The sequence below is a fragment of the Leuresthes tenuis genome, unplaced genomic scaffold (assembly GCF_036924035.1).
Source record: "Leuresthes tenuis unplaced genomic scaffold, fLeuTen1.0.hap1 SCAF_16, whole genome shotgun sequence".
Classification (NCBI taxonomy): domain Eukaryota; kingdom Metazoa; phylum Chordata; class Actinopteri; order Atheriniformes; family Atherinopsidae; genus Leuresthes; species Leuresthes tenuis.
The window spans coordinates 25,289,031-25,312,516 of record NW_027325370.1 but is presented as its reverse complement, the minus strand read 5'-3'; the positions used below and the strand labels follow the sequence as shown (position 1 = coordinate 25,312,516).

General features: G+C 40.0%; 1 protein-coding gene across 1 annotated transcript in view; it reads left to right on the top strand.

The window, feature by feature from the left end:
- The window catches only part of hspg2 (heparan sulfate proteoglycan 2), a 100,592-nt gene that overhangs the window by 11,662 nt on the left and 65,444 nt on the right, over window positions 1-23,486 (top strand). Inside the window, exons 2-3 of the mRNA XM_072367350.1 lie at window positions 20,147-20,276; window positions 20,552-20,596. Of these exons, the coding sequence (XP_072223451.1) occupies window positions 20,147-20,276; window positions 20,552-20,596 (175 nt within the window). The remainder of the gene's footprint in view (window positions 1-20,146; window positions 20,277-20,551; window positions 20,597-23,486) is intronic.

Here is a 23,486-nt window from a genome sequence, read left to right as displayed (position 1 = left end):
ACAGAGGATGCTCTTTCAGCTGTGTCAGGACGAAGAGGCCCTACCAGGCTCCACCTGCTGAGGCTTTAATATGACCCTGTCATGGGTTCATGAAGTGGAGGTGGGAGGGGATACCGGGGTGCAATTTGGCACAAACTTCAGACTGCACTCAGATCCTCTGGCACAGATATTAGTCTTGCCTATGGGCACATGGATAACCTCAGTCTGTTGTTTCATCAGGGCTTTCCAAGTACAGGAATAATGGAAAACAAGATTTGGGGGAGATAATAGAAGAGCGGGAGGAGAGTTGTTTTTTCATGCCTATTTGTTTTTTAGACTCAGCCCGCCAGACAGGCTGAGATTAGAGTCTGATCAGTCCTGGGTGTCATGTCTCTGTGGCTAGTCAGCAGCATTATTGCAGCTCATAAGTGGAGCTGGTCTTTCTTTCTATTATTATGAATTAATACTCCATGTAGTTCTACTGTATGTGAAATTGAATGTATGTCAGGCCAAACGTTTATAAGTTTAAATAAAAAAAAAACAATTTAAAAGAAAAAAGCCTTATTTCATCATCTTATTTCTGACCCTTGCATCAATGGGACCCTTGTATCTCCAATGCGTAGGCTTTGTGTAAAATATATGCAATTAAGCACCAAAAGTCTAATTAGCATTTTAAAATGTGTTCCAGGAATCTCACATTTTTCTGCTGAGATATGGAATGGCAAGCATAAATCATTGCTCTCTCTCTCTGCAACTTTTTAAAGAACACATTAGCAATGAAAATATACAGTAACAACAACAGTACTGACAATTTTTCATGAAAACATTGGTATATAATATTTTTACATTCTAAAGTGTTGTACACATTGCTAGCCATGGCTCTTCCTAATGCGGTGATCCAGTCTCCTGGGCAGGAATTCAGGAATAGTTTGCATTTAAGCTGAGTATTGATTGGAATACTTCTTGGATTTCTTGGAAAAAATATGAGCAAAACTCGAAATTATATACTTGATTACATTTTTCTTTTCCTAGGAAAAGATGTTCCAGTGCGATGGTTATTGTCAGAAATAGCAGAGCTTTGCTCTTTGTCTGAAATTCAGTTCAGAGGGAGGAATGTAACCTCACTGGTGAAAGCTGACTCTTAAATGATCCTCCTTCTCTTTTTTTTCCTTCAAAGGTCAGCAGGCTTGTGCTGGCCTGTGAATTAATGCAATTAGTCATACATGAAGCAGCCGTGAGTTAGTTTCAATGCCCTCTCTCAAAGACCCAGAAAGCTTCACTTCAGCCATTGCACTTCTGCGTATTTTCACACAGACACACTGCTCCCCTTGCCTATAATTACATCTTATTATAGTAGGAAATGGATCCCTCACATCTGCTTTCAATGAATGGGCAAGTTAGCCCTCCTGCTTTCTTATATTAATGCATAAACTCCAGGCAAACAGATGTCTTTGTAGGTGTGAGCACAGCCAAATTAAGGCCTGCTGTTGAATCATTAGGACGGGTGAAATTTGTCCATCAGCCGTTGAAACAAAGATATTCCCAGACTTTTATTTCTGGTTTCCAGATGTTGGCCCTTTATTTTGTTGTATGGTTGGCACAAAGCCAAAAACATTATCTTAAGTGTCTTGTATAGATTTGAACCTTCTGCAGAATGCATACAGGTAAGAATAAAGTCACAAAAAAAAGTCTTAAGTATTACTGCACCAGATTAACATGCTTCGCAACCAGGTATAAATGCTCTAGACAACCTCCCATTACTACAGCTACTATATAGCAGGCATTTGATGTAAGGAAAAGTGAGCACATAGCTAATGAGCTTGTTAGTGCATTTCTTAACCTTTATTTACACAGCTAATTACCCATTCAGAAGGTATTATCACACATGCCCTGCAGTCCAGAAACTTTCTAGAGATGTTCCAAAGGTGTGATATGTGAAAATAAAAATGTCTCCAGCATTCACTTCAGGATTCTTGTGGAGGTTGGAGGTTTTCCAGCCATAGTGAAGTCAATGGAAGACCAGTCGACGAGGCAGTAAGCATGTTTACATGACACTAGAACAGGAATTGGCTTCTCAAAACCAAACAATTCACTTGTGGATAGAATCACTTCCTCATGTGATACACTTAACTAGACTGGCCCTGGCCGTTTTTGTCGTAGTAACAGTAAGATTAAGTATAGAAAACAACAGACAAATTCCCAGTAAAACAGCTCTCATTTGCATATTTTTATTTTGTCAAATGGTTACACCCATTGGAAATTGACAGTTAAGACAATGTTTAAACTTGCAGCATTAATAAATTCATTTGACAAAATAACCATTCAAATAACTTTAAATCACCATTCAAACAGTTTTAAATCCATGTTGTATGATGATGTCTTAAACAGTCCACAGTGCTGCGCCATTGGACCTAATTCAATTAGTAACTTGTGTATGATGGCCAAGTCGAGCTGTAACAATGGCACGACTCAACTTTGCACGTAACCGCAAATGTAGCTAATCTTCTGAAGCATTTTCCTTGAAGTGCAAGAGTGAATTTGTGTTTAAGTGTTGCTTATTCATGCTCTTTTCTACTGATTGATATGCTACTTTCAATTGGCCGAACGCTTTTGTAAAGATAAAGTCATCAAGCAGTCTAATGGGCTGTTCCCATCATGTATGGAAAAAATCAATTTCCATTGTATATTTTTTGTCAAGCCCTTTCTAGGCACATTTGGAGTCATTCTTCAAGTTGGAAATTTGAACTGAACATATGTGGTCAATTAAGGATTAAACAGAAGCATTTTCAGTTGTCAAACATCTCAATAGAGCCAGTTACGACTGTCACTTTTTCCAAAAAGCTGTTGGCTCTGTCCACAACATGAACACCTGTGCACCGTCCTACGGAGGACGAAACTGTTTCCAGCTCCATCATAAGTTCCTGTAACCCCTCTTTCATAACAAGGCAGATAGGCCGGATAACTTTTCATATGAATCTTATGTTGTTGGTGATTGCATTTTTGTATGCATGTCTGCCAAAAGACCTGCTGTGGTTGACTGTGCTTGACATTGACTTGCTTGTATGTGGTGCTTACGCTGCCAAGTGAAAAGCCAGCAGGTGAGTCGTCAGAGTTGTTGTCTGACAGCTGCTTTGTACAAAGTCAACAAACGCCCTTTCTTTGTTAATATAACATTTACATTTTCAAAACCGAAATACTTTCAAACACCACTTGACAGATGATTTGGTGTTCCTCCGAGGACAACTTTTTTACTAGTTTCTTCCATTTTTACAGCAATGTAGCGAACATACCATTAGCAACATTAGCCCATTTTAACATACTAGGGCATGCATAAGGCCAGGCTGACGCGAGAGCGCCTTTTTACTGGATCACAATGAAAGTTCTGAAGCAATTTCAGATTGCAATATTTGAATTCCAAAGGGGTACTGACATTCAGTTTATGAAAGTTTGTACAAATGTTAAAACTTGTCAAAAAGTGACCTTCCTATTGTGAGTAGGCTTAATGTAAGGAAAGTTTTGACATTCACGCCCTTAAAAGAATAATGGCCCCATGCTGAGTTGTGTTCAAAACTTGACAGCTTTGGCAAACTCGCAGTAAAAAATTACAGTGTATTGAGTGGTGTGAGAGGTTTGGGAATGTGAAAGCTGACAAAACTTTCTTACCAGTTGTGCTAACTGCCAGCAACACTCTAGCAACCAGGGATGATGCTAATTAATGCTAAATTTATCTTGATGGTAATAGCTTTCTGAGATTCTGTTTTGTCTGTATTCTAACACCCGAAATACTAGCAACATGCTAACAGTATTTATTTACAGTAGCTGTTTAAGCTTATTTGTGTTTTTGCTGTACTGAGAGGTTTGATTCACTAGGAATTTAAAAACTTAAAATTAGGTTTGTAGGTAGTGAGGTAGCTTTGTTAGTTCGTTAGCTTGTTGATTGGGTTAATGAATTTTTGATGATGATAGCACCGATATACTTTTTTTTTTTTTTTTTTTCACCAAATATTTGCTAATTTGTTTGAGTTTAAAGCTAATGTTTAAATAAAGTACATTTTGTGATGATAGATTGGTAGAAAAAAACAAAGATTCCCCGGTTCCAAAAGACAAATGAAATGCTATGTCAAATGCTTTTTCCTTTAAGTTGTGGCGTCATTAGCTAGATTCACTCCTTCTTAAAAGTGTGCTATTGGTCATTTTGAAAATAATTCTCTGAATCAAGGGATATTTGTTTTCAAACAAACTGATTTTGTCTGCCTTCATGGAGCACTATGTAGCTCCACGAGCTCGTCTAAATATGGTCAGTTCCAGCTCCAAAACACCAAGATTGTGACGGCCACATGCCAACGGCTCGCAAACCAATGGGTGACATCACATAGCGTTCAACCAAGTTTTATTTACCGTCTCTGAGTGTGAACTAGGCTTCCTCAAAAATCAATCTACCACCCCCATAACTGGATTACTGATTCTGTAAAAGTCAATGAATTGCAACAATGATCGTGATATTTACCAGAGATCCACAATCACATGCTAAACATTTATAAATACCGTAATGGCTCTACTCTGCAACACAATTTACATCTGGGTTAACATGCAGCTTCTAATCTCTATCTCTGTATCTATAGTGTTGTAAAGATGACAAGCCCATTCCTTTTTTTCAATAATGTAAATATTTGGCATTCAATGTGCCTTACTGAGTATATACCGGTAGTCACATGCTACTGTTTGTAAAGTGTGATGTCCTTCAAAGATAAAGTAGTACTGGTGTGCCATATTTCTTTTTACATAATCTCCATAGACTCTCTTTGTCTGTTTACACTGTAGTCAATGTCATGTAAGTATTGTTCTGCTCTGAACATGCAGGCAATTTATTTTCGGAACTATCTTGTGGAGGAAGGATAAGTGAAGTCCAGGAAGTGTTTAATTTAGCTCAGGGATTTGATCTGGATCTCAAAGCGTAAGATTCAGCAGGCGTGGCCCTGTCTGGGGGAATTCCTTCCCCTTTGTCAGTGAAATGTGATGGCTGTCGGGCATTTTAAAAGTCTCTTTTATCACACTTTTCCAGTTATCTGATCTAGGATGTCTGCTGGCTGTGGAGCATTAAAACTAGTGCTTGAAATGTTTATGTTTGTGGGCTTGGTTGATGAATATGTTTTTCAAAGGCGCTAAATAGCTTTAAAAACTTTTCAAATTTCTTATTATTTTGAAATTAATGTTGTTCATCATGATGGCTGAAACCACATAACAGCCTGGCTTTCGGTCTGAGTGATGGACTGGTGAATGATCCCTGCAGGGAGAAACAGTCTAGACAGGAAGATTTCCAGTCTAGTTGAATTAATTTGCTGATGGTTTTATTGTTGGTGCAGTCAGTGACTAAATACAGAATGTTATAGCTTTTATGCATGACTCATACTGAATTGTTTAATCTCAGGTTAAACAGGATAAGAAGTCTGAGATGGGGAAAATCCATTAAAGGCAATAACAGGATCATTTCATCTGACTGCCATTGCTACAAATATAGTTATGAAGAAAAAGGGAGAGGATAAAATTACCAATATATTCAACTTTGTTTCAGTTTTTTACTCATGTACAGAAAAATAATACATGCCAGGCCTGCAAATCCATAAATACTGCAAGAAAACTGAAAAGTCTCAACAAGCTTTTGTTAAGCTCCTTGTTGACCTTTGAAAAAAGTAATCAGGGAACCAGTGTTTATTTGCCATCCAGCAGCTTTTCCCTCAGCCTCATTCATAACCATATCTTCTTCCTGCACTCTCTTATTTTGCTTATCCAAAGTCTGCTTATAGACTTAATCTGTTTTTTGCTAGTTGGGATTTCAATACTTGTTGCGAAAGTTAAATGCATTGCAGCATGATAAGGAACTTATCATGTCACGCAGTAAGTTCCAACAGCTGCACAAATGTTCCATGAAACATAACTGCAAAAAGTTTTTGCCTCGAGATTTTTCCTTATGAATTCCCTCTGTTAAATGTGGATTGTTTCTATTCTAAATTGATCAAAAGGGCTTCCAAGACTTTGTAAAAATGGGATGAGTTGTGCTTATGCTGGGAAATACAAGTAAACTAATCCATATCCTGTATGGAGTTGCAGTTTTCTGATAAAACAAAAGCACTTTACACCTGAAGAATTCTTGCCTTCACAGCACCCAGATTCCCCGAGATCCTTCTCCTTGAACTAGCCTCAAGAAGATAATCTACTTCTTTGCAATTGTCCCGCTCCTTGATCCTTTGTCAAGGGGTGACAGAAGGAGTTTGAATCATGAGTTTAAAGCTGTGAGAAGAGAATGTGAGCACCAGTTTGAATGAAGGTATTTCTAGCTGACAAAGTGGGTACCTAACCCCCTTCTCTCAGGCTGAACCCAATAATTGGCATCAGGAATGTTTGCTTTTGTCTGCTCTAGGATATCCCTAAAGAAGCAAAGCTCAGTGGCTTTTTGGAAGGTGCTTAAGATTTGCCTTGATCCTTGGATCGGAGGAAATAAATGACTTCCTTCACAGAAAAACTGAAGACAACAAACAGGAAAGTCCCTTGTTAGGCTTAAGCTTAAGGTCAGATCTCTGCAAGGCAAACTGTGGGTGGATTTGCTTGAGAACATTCATGTCTATTTTTGGACATTAAAAAAATCTGCACTGTCAAACAGAAATAAAGTGTGAACGGGCAACTGTGTTCTGTTTATTGATGTCTGCCCCCTGAATCTCAATATCACTGTTCAGAGCTCATCAATTTGAGGAGATCTTCAGTCAGTTTCCATGGGCTATTACAGATGTGGGTGTGCCTGCATACTGAGCAATAGTTGGCTGTGCCTTTCACTATTCACAGTGCTCTCTGAAACAAGGCTTTCTTCTGTGTTTATTGGTTCTTGTCCAGGCATAACCTCAAATGGAGAGGTGTGTAATAACACCTGCAGCCATGCAGCTCCAGACATATTTTTATCTCCCCCTGAAATTCCACCTCTGTTCTTCTCATAGATCTCCTGTCCAAATGCATGGAAACACAGGCGCTGGTGGTCCTTGACATCAATGTATACATGCAATGCTATATTTCATTCATGCTCAAAGACATACTTCATTAAGTTTTGACTGGCAGCAAGCACACGACAAATATTGTGAAACATTACCACAGTGGATGATTTGGAAAACATGGAGGCCTTTCTAATAGACATGATTGTGTTGGTTGCTGTGGCATTGGTTCACGGCATTTGCTGAAACATGCTGTGTGAAATTCTGCAACAGTTTAGGACACACATAATAGAATTACATTGAGGTCTGGAATTATTTGGACAAATTTTTTGTTATTTTACCTATTTGCCAAAACATATCCAAAGTACATTTGTCGTTGAATTTAGATTACATTTACATTAAAGCTTGAAGAATGGTTTAGGAATGACTTCTTTTTGAGTGTAGTTTTGGTGTAATTGGGCAAACCAGATAAACCATGAATAAAATTATTTTTTTCACTTCTTACCATGTAGATCACAAAATAGAGTCTTAACTTCATGCAGAGAGTTGGAGTATCCTCCAAGAATAAGATCTAACTGCAGTAATAATAAATTGTGCTGTTTATACCTGAAGACAAAAAAAAAAGTTAATGTTTCACTTCTTCCAGTATTGGTTGAAAAAAACTAGACCCCCCCCCCCCCCTTTTTTTTTTTTGGATTAATAATTTGATTGTAATGTTAAAGAATTCTTTTCATGCTCGTCTGTGTAGGCTGGGATGCATACTAAACCTTGTCCACGGATAGTTTTTGCTCTTCTGCAAGTTAGGCCAGACTAGATCAGATTTTTCCTGCTGTTTCCTTTACCCCTCCCATTATTGTCTTTTCTGTAGTGCACAGATTAGCAAAAACAGCTGTCAGGTCATTTCTAACAGAGGGGTAATGAATTGGGGTTCTTAAAAGGAAAGAACAACCTTCAAAATGCCGTCTCTCTTTCCTCCCTTTGATGATCTTGTCAACATCAAACTGACATGTCATAACGGTGGTGTGTGGCGTGATGATGAAGGAAGGGCCCGGATGTAGATATTTCCAAGAGAAAACTGTATTTATGCCACAGACAAAACAAAGAAAAAGCACGGCTGAGCCGGAATACAAAAATCTAAACTAAACCTGACTAAACAAAACTTGAAAAAAACTTGACAAAACAAAAACCTGAAAAAAATTGACATTAACATGGACACAAGGACAAAACTGAAACACAGCACAAATGACGATAGCATGAATGACGGTGAGGATCTGGCACTGAACATGACACTATGTCTGTTTTTGCTCTGCAGCTCAGAACATATGGAGAGGAACACAGCTGTTTTACGCCACAACTCTATTATCTTTATATTAATGGAAAAAAATGGCTGAGAAATAATATTTTTGTTTACTCAAACCATCACTCCAGTGGACTTTAGTTTTTTAAGCCTCGGCAGACTCTGAGTAGGAAAAAAAAATGGTAGGAAAAAGGCTTTGATGTGCAGGTGGTGCCAAACAAAGAGTCCTACTCAGATAACAGCGGGCTTTGTTGTGATGTCCTAAGATCGAAAAATGCATCTTCGGCAAAATTATCAAAACTCCTGGTTTGTGATGCTCAACAATTCGGAGCTGCTTTCTATTCCCGGAACATCACCATAGTGCCCCGCAAATCCCAACTAATTATGACATTGCCTTCCCAAATAGCTTGACCTTGGGAACTACTGGAAAGTGGCTTTACCAACATGAAATTACACCCCACGACTAAGACACCAGAAGGCCTTTTTATTATTTTCCCAGTCAAGGAGCCTGCAAGACATTCTGCTCTCACAAAGTCAAAAATCTAATGGAGATGTTTTCTTTCTGTATTTCAGTGTGAAAATTTTCAACGCTGTTGCCATCCAATTTGTTTCAGAAATGGTTGCATAAGTTGTGCATTTCTTTTCTCCTACTTTTCCCACACAGTGTAACTAATTAAGTATGATATACAAGGGGGGGTAGATCAGTCTGAGTTGACAGATTAAGCTAGTTCTGGCCTGTGATTATGTGGGACAGTGTGAGTGTGGCCAAGTCAACAGGTGGTGTCAGATTAGTTGGTCCGGAGGCGAGAATGAGTGAGAGAGGAAGAGAGGAGGGTAAATCTGCTGCCATCATGGTGGAGAAACCAGAGCGTAATCACAGAGCCATCAAACAGCTGCTGCTACTTCCTTTCTAAAGCTCAGCAAACATTTAAATCATCACAGAGAAAACTGTTATGCTTATTATGACGTAATAAAAAGATCAGTCAAGAAAGAACAAATTTTTGCAAAGAAATTTTATTCAAAAATCCTAAGAAAATTAGCAGTGTTCTCTGATTTGAGATGCGGAGGGGCGTCTGGTGAGAATGTTAGTGCGTCAGCTTTCAGACCAGCTGTGATTAAATCACACTCACCGGGCAAACTGAACTGAATTTGTATTAATTTAATTCTGTGGACACCAAATATTTTGGTCATTTGCCAGCTGTCCACTAATATGACAATATTATGACGGAATCCAAATCAAATAAAATCAAAGTACTTTATTAATCCCGCAAGGGGAAATTCTCTTGATGCAGCAGCAAACAGTACAAATAATTGAGTTATATTATACTCAACAAAAATAGAGGATGAGCCAAATACATATATACATAGTACAAAAATAATATGAATAAATATATATTCATAGAATAAAGTAGTTATGAAGTTTTTTTTTTTTTGTGCAAATCAATAATGAACCAAAATGGATAGATGCAAACAGACTAATGAATATGCAAACTGTTTCATCTGTTGCCCAAAGGAGAACTGTTAAAAAGTATAATGGTGAACGGTAAGAAAGACTTCTTGAACCATTCTTTGTGACAGAGGAGCTGAATCAGTCTGATTCTCCGCTGAGTTCCGCTGTCCCTGCAGTGTTTTATAGAAAGGGTGGCAAGGATTGTCCATGATGGAGAGCAGTTTGTTCAGTGATCTCTTGCTCATCACTGACTCAGACATCTCCAGTTTCAGTCCAATAACTGTGCCTGCTTTTCATATGAGTTTGTTGATCCTGCTGGCATCCCTGGCACTGATGCTGCTCCCCCAGCAGACTACAGCAAAGTAGATGGCACTTGCCATCACAGACTGGTAGAAGATCTCCAGCATCTTGCTGCACACATTGAAGGATCTGAGCTTCCGCAGTAAATACAGTCTGCTCATCCCCTTCTTGTACACAGCGTGGGTGGTGGTAGTCCAGTCCAGTTTGTTGTTCAAGTGCACACCTAAATATTTGTATTCCTCAACAACTCCAGCCTCCTCGCCCATGATGTCAACAAGGCTTGCTCTTGACTCTTGTCCTCCTGAAGTCGACCACCATCTCCTTGGTCTTATCCACAGTCAGAAGCAGCTGATTCCGGTTGCACCAGTCCACAACGTTGTCCACCAACTGCCTGTACTCTGACTCCTGCCCATCCTCAATACACCCGACCACTGCAGAGTCATCAAAGAACTTCTGCGGGCGGCACAATTCAGAGTGGAACTGGAAATCAGAGGTGTACAGGATGAACAGGAATGGAGACAGAACAGTCCCCTGTGGAGCTCCTGTGTTACTGAACACCACATTGGACAGGCAGCTCCCAAGACGAACAAACTGCGGCCTATCTGACAGATAATCAGCAACCCAGGAGACAGTAGATGAGCTGACAGCTATCCCTAGCAGCTTCTCACACAAAAGATATGGCTGAATGGTGTTGAAGGCACTAGAGAAATCAAAAAACGTGATCCTCACAGTGTCTCCACCACCATCCAGGTGAGAGTGAGACACTGAGAATGATCACATGTGTAGAGGATGATCCTCAAAATCTATCCACTGAATGGTATTAGTAATCAGTATTGCTCTTTTCAAATTGGATCCGTCAATCCATTCGAATCCATTCACTCCAGCCCTGCAGCGCATTTGAACCCAAGAGGTCTAGAAGTGGGTTCCAGTTTTGCGTCTGTGCAGCCAATCTCCATACACGTAGGTTGTCTAAAGCATTTAATTCAGTTAAATTCAATCAAGTTTATTTATGAAGTGCCGATTTAAAAGTCATCTCAGGACAGAAAAATCAGGGAAGTCCAGTTGAAGTCCAGTGAGATACAGATCCAATTCATTCCAATTTAAGTCCAGTTTTATTCTAAAATGGTCCCAAGATGTGGGACCCACTAAAAAGTCGGACAACAGGTCTTCTCTGGATCACTGAGGAATGTGGGTCAGTAGAGGATGGAACTTTATAACTTGGGTTGTCCCTTGACTATGCATCTAGCGTCCTTATCAGATCAAAATTGCTGCATAACCAGCGGAATATATATAGCGTTGTTTAATGAATGGCAGTGATGCTGATTGTCAGTCCCTTCTGCAACTGAATCTCAAGCTTATCTTTCTCTTGAGATGTTTCTGTATTTCAGTGTCAGCAAAATGTTGTGGCACCTCATATCCCTTGATCTCTCAGGGATCTCCAGTGGGAAGAAAAGCAGACCTCTTAAGGGACACAGCAGTGCTTTCACAGACTCTTTCTGTTATAAATAAACGGGCCAGAGCGACTCTTCCCCTCTGAGCTGCAACAGGTCTCAGCAACTTGCCTCTCAGCTGTCGTCTGTGGGGAACTGGAACTGGCCCCATCAGTCCCCTCCACTCTTTCTGTTACCGGAAAAACACACACACACTATTTATGTACAGTGTTTATGTTTCATTGGACAGTTGTGGTAATAAAAGATTTGGTTGTGCTTTAGCAGCTACACTTACTTAATTTTTGTAGGCATTTTACTCCACTCTTAACTTTTTATTGGGATGTTTTTCCCACAATGAGAGTGCAACAGTGATAAGAGCTGCACCCCCAATCCAGTAAATTGGCCTCCAAATTGAAACAGAATAGCCTCATTCCTGGCTGAGAGTGGTCAAATAACTGTTGGCCTCTGAATAGGGTGGTTATGTATGCATTCCTTAATACCTGAGTGTGTAAAACTGTTTTTTGGGGGGGGGGGGGTTCAAGGCTTTTGTTCACTGATGGTGGGGGGCCTTCGGGTTTCTCAATGGTAGAACTGTGGCTTTGATACTAGGTGGTCTGTTTGTACAGACTCCTGCTGAGGCCCCTGGTAGGGTGATCATTGAAATATGGTGTCTGTGGCTGTCTTCACACTTTGAAATGTTTTGGCAGAATGTGGTCATGCGTTAGTATCCCCACCCACTGTGACAATATGATACAGTATGGCTTTAAAAAACACTTTCATCTATCTTTAAAGTCTCTTGAAGAATGGTTTTGCTTAGGAATATATTCATGTCTTCTTTCTTTTTATAATTTATTACAACCTCATCCACTTCCTGTTTCTTTCAGATTTCTTCGAGAAGAAAGGAAACACAAATGACAGAACTGCAAGAAGCTATCTTTTCAGATTTTTGTCCTTTTACTGTGGCTTTGGCTGAAAAAAAAAGAAAAAAAAAGACCATCAGTGATAGCACTGCGTTGAGAGTCAGGCTTGGGTGTCTTGTTTCACAGCTAGCTTACGATTCTGGTCACTGTGTCGCCAGCCCATGACCTTTGGCATGGAATACATTACCGAGTCTCATCCGCAGTTTGAAAGTTATGCTGTCTGGGTCGACTCCAAACATTGTTGTCATTGTTTTGTCACTAGGAAACGTTTGATCCTCTGAATTCAACTCAGGTAAAATTATTTGCATTTTTGACTAGGTGTTTGCTAATATCTTTCGTTATCTCACTTTAATTTTAGCCCTTAAGGTGTCCTTTTTCACACAGTACGCAGGTCTTCACAGGCAGGATGCTTATTTTGCTGCTCTTAATAGTGTGTGGTGGAATAAAAGGACAGCTGTGTGTGTGAGGTTGTGTGGAACAGGCTAACTAGGTGAAAGCATTACTTGATTACCACATGGTCTTTGTACCTCACATGGAGAGAGAGGCCAGATGCAGAAGCACATCATCAAGATGTGGCGAGTAAAACTTTCCATGCGTATCATACTTTTACATGGTCAGAAGTGATTTAAGTTCACATTATAAAAGCTAAAGCCACAGTGAGCTCCAGTGATTTTACACATGCAAGTCTGTGTACACATCTTGGGGACAATTACTGCATCTGTGAGATATTTCTTATAAAGTATTTGTAGTGTCAAGATATGATAAGGTATGTTTTCTAAAATGCAATGAAAATTTGTTCATTTGTTCAAACCCTAATTTAACAGAAATCAGTCCAGACACATGATTTTTGGTTATAAGGATTTTGCACCTCCTGTATGGCTCCGTCTGAAGCTTTTACTGTGGTATTGGGGTGCCATTGTCTCAGCTGCCACACCCACTGTCTTGGAAGGAAACCACAGTAGGTGCGCTAGTATGAGCTGTTGTGGCTCATTGCATAAATTTGTAAAGACCAAAGCACCGTTGGATACGTGTGACCTTTGAGCCATCAGGTGGCACTGCATGAGAAACACTCATGCTTCTATGATCAGTATAGCCACATGGCTTAGGGTGTACCTTGGAAAACTATTTAATCTCTATTAAGTCCAGAAATGCAACTTGAGACGTATGTCAACTTTGTGCAAACAAGCGCTCTCTTTCTGGACACAACCTCATCTCAAATAAGTGGAAAGACAATGGACACTGTGGTCAGACGAGTCCATGTTTCAGCTTTTAAAAAGAAAATAAAAAAGACATCTTATTTATGTGCCAAACATGATAAAGACCAGTGTTTGTAATGCTATGAATGACATGCAAATGTGTGAGGTTATCATCGATACAGAGGTGTATATTGTATTTTGGAGAGACATATTCTATCATCAGAGTGTCAGCTTCTTTCAAGAGGCGAGTGGTTATTTCAGCGGGATGCACCAGACCTAATTTTGAATAACTTCCAGCTGTTTGGCTTCAAATTTAAAATTTTTATACATTTATACGTAAAAATAACTTGTTTGGACTTGCAACTGTTAAATGAAGGTTTAAAACAAATGACAGATTAAAGTTTTTATTCCCTGGAAATTTAAGTTTTTACACAAGTGAAATGTAGGACACGTGCAGAAAAGGTGACACGTTCAGTGTTCATTTATTCCAGAAGGAGACAAAGCTTCTTGTAAAATGCCTGGGCATGGCAGCTGTGTGGGAGAGTGAAAAAATGACCTGGGGGAAGATGACCAGGCAGGCACTTCAAGCATGTGCTTAAAAATGTAGACTCTTTCTCTCAGTTTTTGCTCCCTGGCCCCATTCCTCCCCCGTACGAGTCATGGAACACTTTGAGAGAACAATAATGGATGTTGTCAGAGTGTTTGTCTGTTGAATGATGAGGCTCCCCCCGCGCCATCTACCGCCCCCAACCTCTTAGCACCTTAACAGCACTGGCTACCCCTGCCATGTCTGTACCTTTGTGCAATATCTACAGCCATCTTTTTTCTATTTTATTTTTTCCAAATGTTTTTATGTGTATAATGTCCTTTATGTTGTTTTTTGCCTTGTTTTGAACCTCTGTGGTGCATGATGGCTCTGCGGGAGCACCTTCAATTTCATTGTACCTCCACAGTGCAATGACAATAAAGGCTATTCTGATTCTGATTCTACCTGCACAAATGTGCAAAAGGATAAGGTTTCTTGGGCTCTAACCTTATCCTCCTCCTCATTCATCACTCTTTCACAAGGCCAAGCATATCACAAAATTCCTTTCATGTGTGAATAGCACTTTAACAGCATGCTGTGGTATTGTCAACAGCTGCTATTTAAAGATATCACACAATGCTGTTAACTAAGTTTTTATTTTTATACCCTTAGTGTTTTGCAGTTCCTTTTTGCACTTTCTAAAACTCTGTTTGTATGCAAAGTGCTGTTATGGACCTGATTTAATGCAGCTCTGCTACTGCACCTACTTCTCAAATTGCAGCCTATTGCATACAGGGAGTGTAGGAATTCTGCAGCTCAGGCCTCATTGGTGCCTGGTAGTGCTTGGAGGGGAGCTTTTTCTTTTCAGCCTACCGTACCAAAAGAGTATGTGTGAAGCTTTCATCCACTTAATGTTCGCTGCAGTTTGCATTCCGTTCCTGTTAAGTACATGAAGCTACTTTACAGTTTGAGAAGATATTGTCAGTCAGTAAAAGGGAGAATACGTAAAAAAGAGAGAGGAGGGGGTTAGGTGAGGGAAAGATGGAAGATCAAGGAGGTTGAGAATTCATCTTGTGTGGATTTTCTGCTTGCTGGAAAGGTCACAACGTGGCGTTTGAATCTATTGCTTGCAAGAAGCAGTACCGCCTTTTATCCTTTATCAAGCTTTCACATTTGTGTTTGCTTATCACATGCTTTGGTGGGGGACAAAAACTGCTTGGTTGCGTTGGCTCAGAAGGTGCTTTAAATGCTAAACCTCAGCTGCTGCTATGACTAACATCTTTTCACAAGATGGCTTTGCTTGTGTGAGATTCCAACATGAGCTTAGTTCAGTTTCTTCATTTGTGACACATCAGCTACGCCTTTTCAAGATGTTTCTCACAGATTGTCTTTGCAGCTGCATCAGTAGGTTTATTATCAGAGTGGGCGAACAGAGTTCCCTGAAGAATTCTCCTCACGTCTCCTTTGACAGGCCGTGGATATCACTGAGATGCAACCAGAATTGGAGTGTTGATGTGGGACAGTGTCCTTATGCAACACTGTATAAGAGTGCAAGTGTTTAGTTGCATGTGTCTCCATCTTTGTTTTTGTGTACAAACAGAAATACAAATGTTATACATTACTGTGCATTATTTTAGCAGGTGCTTTTTTTTTTTTGAAAGTGACTTAAAAGTGAGTAACACATTGAGAGATAAAGTGGGGTTCAGTAAGTTGCCTAAGGATACTTCATTAAAATTTAGGGTTGTTTTTTCCCACAAACTGGGAAATTTAGTGTGAAATAAATATTTACTGCCACTTATAAAATTCCTTGATACACTTAATTTTAATGTTGTTGAAAACATTTAATGAGAGTGCTCCTTAGTAGTATAAAAGGTACAGCTGCTTGCTGCCTGTGCTAGCATTTGAAAATCCTAGCTTAGCGTTAGCTTGAGTCTTCGGTAGCTAGCTAAACTGCACAACAGTCAGACATTTGTCAAAAATATTGTGTTGCAAGTTTGTCAACACAACTGTAAAGGGTGGCGCAGTAAGGCAAGTGACTTTTTGTTTAATTATACAGCCGGTACTAGGGCTTCTTTTTTTTTTTTGTTTGTTTTTTTTAAATTTAATTAAATAATGTAAAAGTATTTAAGTGGTCATTCAAGATAATCACCTCTTCACTCGCCCAAGCAAGAAGGGTTGTCTGGTGAGATATCTCACTCATATTACTCACAGAACTGGGCTTATGTAAATAACCTAAAGTTCTCTTTCATAATATTTCTCTCGATGTTTCACTATGGGATGTGTTTGCTCCCATATTGCCAAACAAGCTTATCCAGCGTCCACCAAACCAAAGGGGAAAGTACTCTGTTCCAATCAGGACAGCAAGAGCGGAGACATCCAGCATATAGAAAAGGATAAAAGTGAGAGATGAGGACTAATTCGTTGGAGAACAGATGTCCTGAACAAAAACTCCCCTGAATAAGGCCCGAGATGCGGCCAAACCCCGAGTCGAGTGCGCTCACAGGCCCACAGGTGGCTGCAAACCCTAACTTGTATAAGCCAAAGCAATCACCTCCACAACCCAGTGGGATAGGCGCTGCTTTGTGACAGGTTTCCCCGTATGAGGATTAGCCCAGGAGACGAACAACTGATCACTCTTCCTAAAACCCTTCGTCCTATCCATGGAAGTGCGCACAGCACGGACTGGATGTAACGTATATGACCGCTGTTCACCTGGCAGAAAGCTATCCAAGGCTAAGTAGCGCCTGGCGACAGAAGCTAAAAAAAAAAGAGATCTGTCTGTGAACAGATCTGTCTGCAGTTGGCTTAATTACAGAAAAAATAAGTTAAAATCAATGCAAGTACACATCTGACTGTGTCTTAATAACTAGTGGTTATTTAACTAAAGAAAAGTGAGCTTTCAGTTTATTTTGAGCCAGTATTTTTTTGGAAGCAGAGATGATAGCAGGTGTCCAGCTGCAAGACTCAACCACAGCTGGCTGTAGGCCTGTCCTGAAAAGTTTTAGCTCCGTTATTTTAAACATACCAATCTCTTTCTAGAATGATTTGCCTCTCCACTTCTTATTAGCTCACCGTAGACCAAAATGCTGTTGTTTCTACTGGTCTTGCTAAACATCAGCCGAGGGCCTGTCTTCAGGGCTCTGTCTTGGGTCACCTGTCACTCGTTACGCACTGATTTAGTTGTTCGCTGGTTTTAAAATGCTGTGTGTTGTGAACTGAGAAATGCATAGAGTGCAATGCAAGAGTGGAACGTCTTTAGATTGGAATGTGTTTGTAGATCATGTTTGTTCATGTGCATGTCTGCTTTTTTTTCTTTTTTTTGTTATACAAGCAAATACCTGGCTGCCATTTGTCCACTAGATAGTACCAGAGCATGGAGATTCTCTGAAGTCGGTGTTCCTTCCTGGTGGGGTTGACTTGAAAGAGTTACAGAGTTGATGAGAGACTTTTATCTCAAGGGAGAGATAACTTTAACACCACAGACTTGTCTTGACTCCAAGACAGAGAGTAAAGGTCACGGTAGCTTTCTGAAGTTGAGTGCAGAGTGAGAAAGCAAATTCGTGTGTAGTTCCCAACCCTCCCTTATACGAGTCAGGACTGACCTTCTTAAACAAAGTGTAGTTTAACACGTTGTTAACACAAAGTTTTGTGAGGTTGTTTGCCCAGATGGCATCCAGCATGTCCAGATGATGCCTCATCCCAAGGGAGTGGGAAGCAGGGGATGATCGCACCGATGGTTGTCTGGTCGACACGACTGAAAAGAATTTGGTTAGTCAGCAGTTTCCTTTTGAAAATGGCCCGGGATTGTTGTTGTATGGATGTTCACTCAGGGGAGAGAGGATTTGGGGGATAGGTTTAGTTATTTATTAGCTGGAGCCATTTAAATGGGAAAAGTTCCATGACAGAGTTGGGTGGAAATAGGAACTGGCGGGCCATGCCAACTGGAAATGCTAGGGGTGGCATCGTGCCAGAGTCGTATCTAAACTTATGGCCAGAGTGTGGGCAGCCTGGACGCTGAGACGGTGAGAGCAGAGATAAACTCACACTGTGCTTCAGCCGGCCAGCACAGTGAACTTTATCAAGATGATCAGATATGAGAGTGGCTCGCTAAGCTTTGTGCCTCCTCATTGGGAGTTTGATGTATCTGTCAGATGTCCTGCAGGACGTCATTCTGTCTGACTGTTTTTGTGATTTTGAGTGAGTTTGTCAAGCATTGCTATACTGTGAGAGAAATCAACAGTAATTACAGCTGGTAGCTTGGAGTTATCTTTTAGTTAAAAGGAAATGTGCAAAATAATATACAGAGCTTCAGAATAGAATGTTGTGTCTTTTGCACGGACACACCTGACTGTTTCAAGTGGGTGCACCTATATTTTTCTCTATGTCTTGCAGCACAGCAATAATGCTGTTTAAGTCTTACTGTTTGTCAGCTCCTATACGCACTGGTGATTTTCACTTCTTTGTTTTTTTGGTTTTTTTTTTGTTGCATCTGTCACATCTTGGAGAGATTGTGTTTTTTCTCTCTTTTCAGATTAGCTTTTCTAGCTTTATGTTGTCTGCACTCAGCATTAAGTCTGATGTAATGTGTGGGCTATTTGATCATATTTCAGCCATACGATTTGGACACAACTTTCTTTTAGTAAAGTCATACATTTTAGCCTTGTGTATGTTTGATTCTCTGGATCTAGCTATGAGTTAAATGAGGACATCTCTGCTGAAGATGTTGGGTCAGGATTAGGCTTCAGAGTCAGAGGCAAGTGTAATGGGCACCAAAGCATTTGTCTTGATGACAAAAACAATTAGGTTATTTTGGAATTGTAGAATTGGAATATAGTTTTGGAATTTGATGTCCATTGAGTAGAAGTCCAAGGCATGATATCAGAATATATTTAGCCTTTTCCCCCTCTGCCGTAGTCTTTTCACTGGCAGTGTGACCAGTGAAATTGGTTTGGGAGAATCTTATCGAGTGCAGAATCGTTTAACCTAGTGCTGATTCATTGCCAGGGTTTTGGTTTCAATACAATGTGTTTCAAAGCAACCAAAGAATGAACTGAAATTAAATTGCATTTATAGTTGCCTCGTTTTCTCTCTTTGTATTTGTTCATATTTGTTGTTTTTGACAATATGCTCCAGATTTCTCAGATTGATTATCTTTATTTTGTACACACATTCATCCTCCACACAGAATTAACTGTAATTATGGCACAAGGTGTGACTCGGGATCAAATGCCTGCAAAATGATGCCAGCCTGAGTTGCACTTTATGTTCAGCGTTCATTTTTCAAATGTTATGGAGCTAACTAGCCAGGGAGCGGTCTTGTAAACAAATAAGTAAAGCTTTAAACTGACAAAGCTTGAAGTTTTTGTTTCTGGGTCTGTTATATATTGAGTCACTTTGTGGGCTGAGAGTTTTACTTTGTATGAAATGTTGTGTTTTGGTGGCCTGGGGGTCAGACACTACACTCTCAGTTTCCAGCTCCCTGTCATTGTTCATAAAACAGCCTTAAGGACATGATGATCACATGTCTGAGGTTGAAGCAGCCTGTCCTCTCAGGTGCTGCGTTGTTTTTATTGCAGCTGGAGGTGACAATGTTTCAGCGACAGACTCTTTCCAGATTCCAGAGTAATGAGGCATTTGTAAAGAACCTGTCATAGTATAATGGATAGTTTTCTTTACCCTAGGGGGACAGAGTTTAAAGCATAGTTAAACAGATTTGGGTGATTTAGATCTTTACTGCAGCCTTGTGTATTGGCTTTGCATATATTCATGTGTAGGTCATTTGAGTCAGCTATGAACATATGTAGCTACATTCGACACTGAAAGAGATCAGCACACATAAAATGGGATGATTTCTTTCAGTGAACAAACTTGAATGACCTTTTATTTCTTGCAAGCACCCAATGAGGCCTCTTCGGAGATAATAAATTATAAAAGTAAACGCGTCACAATGCCCCATTTCCTGTTTCGGCTTTTGTTTTCCCTTCACCATTTCAGAGTTCATATAAACCAACTGGGTGTAACCTTTCTTTGCGGAGATTTCAGTCCCAAATAAATCTCTTTGTTTTCTGCAGGTGACACAGGCCTCCAAGGTGTGGGGAGAGGTTCCACTTCCAGAAGATTTAGAAGCAGAAAGAGATGTCAAGGCATCTCAGAGTTTACTGGACGATGACGAGGACTTTGCTGCTGATGATGCCTCAGGAGGTGGGCTCGGGAGATGATGAACCACAAACCACAGCAACAGCTGCACTTAATTCATTGGTGTTATGCTTCTCATTATATATTTGTTCGATTGTCAACCCATCCCACAGCAGAAAATGAAGAAATATTAAAATTGTTTTTGATTATACATACAACATTCTGAATCCCCACATGGGGACTTATGTCGTAATTACTGACTATGTGGACAAAATAGTGTTTTCCTGACTTTGTATCCAATTACTGACCACAGTTCATACTTGTGTTTGTCTCCAAAAAAGACCTGCCCAGTGGAGAGGAAGATGGCAGCACACCTGAGAGCACAAGTAAGGGTCCAGAAAATGTATTGAACTGAACAATTGTCTGTGACTGATTTTGTTTGGGTGGTAGATTACGCAACTCTCTAAAGCTCCCCTATCTGTGAATACTGAATTCTACAGAGTGTGTGTGTGTGTGTGTGTGTGTGTGTGTGTGTGTGTGTGTGTATATGTATGTTAGGGCCACTGGAGCATAATGTGTGTTGTTGTCTGAGTGATGATAGCTTTACATGCTGCTACCCCTTCCTCCCTCATCACCAGGTTACCACAGTCTGGTCATAACACAGGGCTTAGACTTAGTCTTTGAGACATAAACATTGCTTTTCCTCTTTCATCTTTTTAATCGGTGGCAGAGGTGAGATCACAATAAGGTACATGAAGACTGATGAACAATACAAGCTGTACTGGAGCCCCTCTGTTTTAAATCTCATTCACTTTTTCAACACCCGTAATTTTTAACTTACCGACATGAAAAAAGTTTATGTGCGGCTAACACGCTATATCACAGCTAACAGTACCACAGGGAGGAAAAAAAGTTATAAAATGTAATGTAGATCATGGTCAGAAATTCTTTAATAATACCTGTAGTTGGCTGCTGCCACCTTTGCTTGTGTTCACAGTTAATAAAAAAAAATGCTTGGCTATCACTAGCTTTCTTTTTTTTTTTCTACTATATTTATGCTTGACACAGTGTTAGCTGTAGTTGATTTATTGCTTAGCGTCAGATGGCACCCACTAATGAAACCCTGTATAGCATAACATGCACCCCAAATGATAGTGCTTCACAAATATCCCCTAAGGGCTTTATTATACCCATGTCAGGCGCAGCATACTTGGCCATAGTTGTCACTTTTGTCTTCTTTAGAAACACTTGCGTGATGTTGGCACGGTGCTTCAGATCATGACCATACTGAAATAGTCTTCTAAAAAGTGCCTGCAAACCCAGAGTCATCTTGTCAGCCAGTATTTCAGTACATCAGCTGACATCCTTGGTGCCATCTATAAATGTCATCTCCCCATGACTTCTTTTAGCCATGCTGCCCCATATCATCGTACTACCACCTCCATGTTTCACTCTCGACCTATGCATTCACTGATCATTGACACCAAACGTGTTAGCACGCAGTCAAGTTGAACAAATTTGTCTTGATCTCAGTTGACCAAAAGAATACTCTCTCAACAAACTCTGTAACAGATTTCCTTTAATTCTCTAAAGTTTGCAGTTTTTGTGCAAAGAGCTGAGGATTTGTCACTCCGATGTCATTTAGAAGTTGATACAATGAAGTGTCTGAGTTGTTGTAGAAACCAGTATACCTGTTGATAACCTATGCACCAAATCAGGAACATTTGCTGCTCTCTGTTTTTACTGGTGCTCTGCCTTTTTCTATACTCCCTGATAGCTTCTGCAACTGTGCAGCCGCTGATTTTTAGTTGCTCACTCCTTCTGTATCCGTCTCCATCTTTACATCAGATGGTTCAGTTCCTCTGGCAATTCTTTTTCATTTGGAGCCATGATATAGATGCAAAGATTAGCTCCTATTGTAAGAGGAAATCCTCTATTTTGCGATTTTAAAGTAATGCAGTCATTAAAAGGTGATACAAATGTGAAATATATTGCACCATGATAACTTTGTTTTCAACAACTGTCATGTTTGTTTCTCTACGTATAATCAGAAGTGGAAACTGAAAAATTCCTCTGCAGCAGATATGTTACCAAAGCAATTAGCTTTTAATAACCAGACATGTTTAACAATCACCCTCTTTGTTAAAGACAAAAGTCTGGTCATACCTTCTGCTTTTTCATTTGCCCTTGCAGGTTCGTGAAGTAGATTACATCATGGCACAGTGATTGTTTTGGTAGCAGCTCTGAAAGCTGACATCAGAGCTGAGGCATATAGCATCATGTGCCTGGCTCACAGAAATAGCACTACTGCGAGGCCTTGCTGAATTTGAGTAGTTTAAGGAGCCAGAGGAGATTTTAGCATGGCTGACATTAATGAGTAAGGTGTTGACAGCATGCAATTGTGACAGATGAGAATAGTAAGGCCTCACAGAAGACCAAGTTCATTTTTAGCTACTCACTAAGGAAAAAAACATCAACAGACCGGTTAAGACAAAGATGAAAGTTTTTTTTTTCTTGTAAGCACAGCCTTTTTTGATAATTTTAGTTGCATTTAAACCTTTTGTACTTTTTGAAGGGTCAGGGTTTTAGCCAGTGAGATGGGAAGTTATAAATGTAAAAAGTAATAATATACTACTATACTATACTACTATACTATACTACTAATATAGTAGTCATAAAATACAAAGTCAGTTAGTTTTGTAGGGAAATATTTTCCATGAATGTGTTCCCATTTGGTGGTGAGACATCCTCTATTAGTTTGGTTCATTGTCCCAGTGTTCACAAACCTTCAGACTTTTGTATCCACATAAAGGTCAGTTTTAATTTAACGTGGCAGTTCAAAAAAGGCCGAGATTATGCTGGACTTTATTGAATAAACTGTCTTATCTCAGAGATGGCTAAATATTTGCATCCAGCTCAGTATGATCATGGTACTATCATCGGGAGAAGCAGACTACTTCCATATATAGATCTGAGCAGCACAGCCCTGGGAAGGAAATCCAGCTTCCTGTGCTGAATGTGAAATACTTTGCTGAGTGTCTCTCAGTCCTGTTGGCTGTCCAGACAGTCAACCCAAGCCTCTGCCTTCCTTCCCTCTTCACCTCTGTAAAGCAGGGGATAAAGCTGCCAGAGTTGCCCCCATTATGTTTTGTTTCCTGTTGTGTGACTGTTTGCCGAGGGTAATGGAATTCCCGTATCCTCTTTGTCTCAGACATGTACACCGAATCTGTGCAAAACATCTGGGATTTATGCTGCTGTTGAGATGGGACTATTTTA